Raw genomic sequence first — 4007 nt, 5'->3', positions numbered from 1 at the left:
AATTATTTTCAAATAGCTCTATGTTTTTATTTGATAGCCATATACCCAGGTACTTTGCCTTTTTCTTAACTTCAATTCCTGATATTATTGTCATTTTTTTTCCTCTTCTATTCTCATCTTCTTTGTAATCAATATGGTCTTGCTTTTGTTTATCTTAAATCCTGAGAAGAGACCAAATTCATTCATTTCCCCTAGAACGCGATCAACACATTTAGTTGGGTCTTCTAGTATTAGTAACATATCATCAGCATATGCCCAAAGTTTATATTTGATACCCTTTACCTTTGCTCCTGTAATTGTTTTATTTGCTCTAAAATTTCTAAAGCCATAATAAAGAGCAGTGGTGATAGAGGGCAACCTTGTTTTGTGCTCTTCTCTACCTTGATGTAGTTTGTCTTTTGTCCATTTATTAATACTTGAATTTTTTGGTCATCATATAATTGGGCAATATTTGATAACCATCTACATCCAAACTCCATTCTTTTCATGACTTCAAACGTAAATTTCCATCGCAAATTGTCAAACGCCTTCTCGGCGTCTACCAGCATCAATGCCAATTTCTTATCATTATGTGTTGTATAGTGCTCTATTATATTCAAAATGATAGGCATGTTAGATCTTACATGCCTCCCTGGCACGAATCCATTTTGGTCTGCATGTATAGTGTCTTTCAATACATTTTTCAACCTATTTGCCAGAATTCCTGTGTAAATTTTGGAGTCTATATTTAAAAGTGCAATGGGTCTGTAGCTAGCGAGCTCAGTATTATCTTCTTTACCCTCCTTAGGAATCAAAGTCACATTTGCCAGGTTCCATGTGTTGGGTACCCCATCTTCTGCTATGTTATTGAATACTTTCTCTAATTCCCTGCTAATCTCTCTTGCAAATGTTTTATAAAAGGCTGCCGTGAAGCCGTCTGCCCAGGTGCTTTCCCTTCTTTCAAAGCCTTTATTCCTTTCAGTATTTCCTCCTCCTGTATCGGTTTTTCCAACTCCTCAATTTGTTCCTTTGTCAGTTGTATTATGTTCTTTTTATTAAGATAGCTACTTAATTTTTCATCAAATTCCTCATCCTTATTATTCTTGTTTTCTTTAAATATGTTTGTGAAATACTCTTGAAATGCTTTTATTATCTCTTCCTGTTGAGTTATTATCTTTTGGCCTATCTTAATTTCATTAATCGTCCTTTTTTCAGTTTCTTTTTTTAATTTATACGCTAACCATCGTCCCGATTTGTTAGCTCCTTCAAAGTATTGTTGTTTGGTTCTCATTAACTTTGCTGCGATCTCTTCCGTATTTAGCTGCTGTATTCTATTTTTTAGTGCTACATATTGATTTTTCAGATTATTGCTATTCTTACGTATTCTCATTTTCTCCTCTAATATTTTTAATTTCTGCGTGTCTTTTTAAACTTTTTCATCTTTCTGTCTCTTAATTTCTGATCCCCTTTTAATTAATATCCCTCTTATCACTGACTTGAAGGTATCCCATACCGTCTTACTTTTCATTCCATTTGTGTTGTTTTCCTTAAAAAATTGTTTCATTTCCTCTTTCATACTTTCAACAAATTTAATGTCTTTGATCAGGTTCTCATTTAGTTTCCATGTTCCTCCCATTCTCCTACAACCAACATCTATTGTTAATTCTATCAGACTATGATCAGATAAAAGTCTAGGCGCTATTTCCATCCTTTTGAGTCTTGTTGTCAGTTTTTTAGCTATAAAAACATATCCAAACGGGATAGTGAGTTATGTGTCTCAGAATAGAACGTGTATCCCTTTTCCCCCTTGTAAAGATGTGTCCACACATCCGTTAATTCATGTTCCTCTAGCAACTCAAAAAAATGTGCTAGAGAGTTTACCTTGATTGTTTTGTATTTTCTTTTTAGATTCCCTATCCCTTTTGGGTTTTAAAACCCCATTAAAGTCTCCTACTAATATTAAGTTGTCAGTATTACATTCAGACAGTTCCCTGTTTAAATTGAGAAAGAATGTATCTTTTCTTTCCAGTGGTCCATAAATGCATACAATTTTGATTTTTTCATTACCCACCGCTACAAATCTTCCTTCAGTATCCTTAACAATTAATTTTGAGTCATATTTTCTATTTATGTAAATGGCAACCCCTCTTCTTCGCTTATTTTCATCAGATGAGTAATACAGACATCCTAATTTGGGGTTTCTCAAGAATTTTATTTCGTTGTTTCTAATCTTTGTTTCTTGCAAACAAATTATGTCAGTAATTTTTTTCCAAATAATGGAAGATCTCTTTCCTCCTGTGATCCTCGTTTAATCCTCTCACGTTGAGAGAACAAATTTTTAATGTCATAATTAAGAAATTTTCTGTGTCGGCCGACAATCTTAACTAATCAGTACAGTTCTTCAGAATTTGAGTCCCTACTAATGTCCTGCACCGATGGGTCTAAGTCAATTAACGAAACTTCTTGCACGTCTAATTCCTTATCTCCCTTGGTTTCTTGAATATGGCTTTCTTCTGAGAAGACTGATTCAACACTTCTTTTCTCCTTATCTTTCTTTTTTTCTTTAGCTTCCTTCTCTTCCTCTTTCTTTTTTCTAGCTATCAATTTCTTGTATATGTCTTTTGCTTTTTCTATTGAGTTAATTCTGTATCTTTTTTGACCATAAGTCAGTGAGATACCTTCTATTCTCTCCCATCTATACCTAATATTCAATCTTTGCAGTAATTGGGTTAGGAATCTATATTCCTGCCTTTTTTTCAGGATATTAGCTGGTATGTCTCTGAATACCTCTAACTCTTTATCGTCTATAACTATTCTTTCTTCGTAGCTTAACTGACATAATTTCTCACGTATTCTTGAGTTAGTGAAACATAAAACAATATCTCTAGGCAGGTTCCTTTCCTTCGCAAAGGATGAGTTAATCCTAAATGCTTTTTCGATCTGTAAATCTAAAGTCTCATCCGGTATGTCCAAATAAATAGCTAGATCTGGAAGTATCCGTAAAATAAGATTTTCCTTTTCCTTTTCAGAAAGTCCTCTGATTTTCACACTTCTGTCCCTATATCTAATTTCCTGAATCAAAATATTTTGTCTATTTCTCTTTCTTTTTCTATCCTTTCTGTTTTCCTGCCCAGTTCTTTAGTTCTAACTATGACTTCTTCTACTTCTGCTCTTAGCCCCGTTACATCCTTATTCATCTCATCTATCTTTTTCGACAGCTCCCCAATTTCCAGTTTTATTTCCTCTCTTGTATCTTTACGTTCTTGTCTAATCTGTACTTTAAAGTCCCTTAATTCTTTCAGAATTGTCATAGCTATATTTGGCTTTTCAGATGTCTCTAATGAGCCCCTCCTAGAATTGAAGACAACTCTGGTTTGCGTTGGTGCCTGCAATTGTGTCTGTGTTTTGGATCTAATACCTGCCGCCATTTGCACCAGGACTATTCTATCATGGACCTTTAATTATATTTTTACAGACCCTTCTCTCTACTTCTTTTTATAAATCCAGCAAAGAAAAAACAAAAACAGAATTATATTCACAAGTTTAAATTTCTATGTCAACCATGAACATTACTTGTGTGTCCTTCTTTATATACAAAAGAGCATACTCTGTGTCCGGTACTTATTGGACCATACCACTGGTTAGTACTATGAATCCAAGTAAATTAGCTGTCGATGTTAAAAAAAGAAAGGGTTATTAGGCTACCGCTAGTAGCAGTCTATAATGGCAACAGCTGCCCTGCAACCTTCTTTCCTCTCACAGTCCTTACCTCCCTTGAGAGGCTTAGGAAGGAAGAGAAACAATAGGTCCCCCTCAGGCCCACAAGCCACCCCCCTTTTCTGGAGTAGAGACTCCGAAGCTGTTAGTCCGGTTTGCCACAATAGAGGAATGTAGAGCCGGGCGGCCCCCTATTCCAAACGCCCAGTACCCTTCTTGGACTGCGCCAGATGGACGGGGAGAAAGTAAGAGATTAGAGGCGTTTTTAAGGCCTCCAGCCGCTCCTCTCCCGTCCCTCGCCGCCTCTGGCT

The 4007-nt window shown here is 35.7% G+C and overlaps 1 protein-coding gene across 1 annotated transcript; it reads right to left on the bottom strand.

Annotated features, from left to right (window-relative positions):
- Window positions 1-270: 270 nt before the first annotated feature.
- On the bottom strand, window positions 271-3998 carry LOC121918061. Its single transcript, XM_042444169.1, has 2 exons — window positions 3180-3998; window positions 271-2802 (listed from the first exon to the last, which is right to left on the bottom strand). Exons 1-2 carry the CDS (start codon window positions 3405-3407, stop codon window positions 2368-2370), a joined length of 663 nt encoding a protein of 220 aa, XP_042300103.1. The 5' UTR covers window positions 3408-3998; the 3' UTR covers window positions 271-2367.
- Window positions 3999-4007: the final 9 nt, after the last annotated feature.

Source organism: Sceloporus undulatus, unplaced genomic scaffold, assembly GCF_019175285.1.
Source record: "Sceloporus undulatus isolate JIND9_A2432 ecotype Alabama unplaced genomic scaffold, SceUnd_v1.1 scaffold_3562, whole genome shotgun sequence".
Taxonomy (NCBI): domain Eukaryota; kingdom Metazoa; phylum Chordata; class Lepidosauria; order Squamata; family Phrynosomatidae; genus Sceloporus; species Sceloporus undulatus.
Note: the sequence above shows the minus strand (reverse complement) of the source record. Positions and strands in the feature narration are given on the sequence as shown.

Excerpts from the sequence above, each read along its gene's own strand:
- LOC121918061 (XM_042444169.1), bottom strand. The coding sequence starts at position 3,407 with ATGGCGGCAGGTATTAGATCCAAAACACAGACACAATTGCAGGCACCA. Across the intron at positions 2,803-3,179 it reads AGCTGTCGAAAAAGATAGAT|GAAGAAAGAATAGTTATAGA; the intron begins GAGATGAATAAG and ends CAGTTAAGCTAC.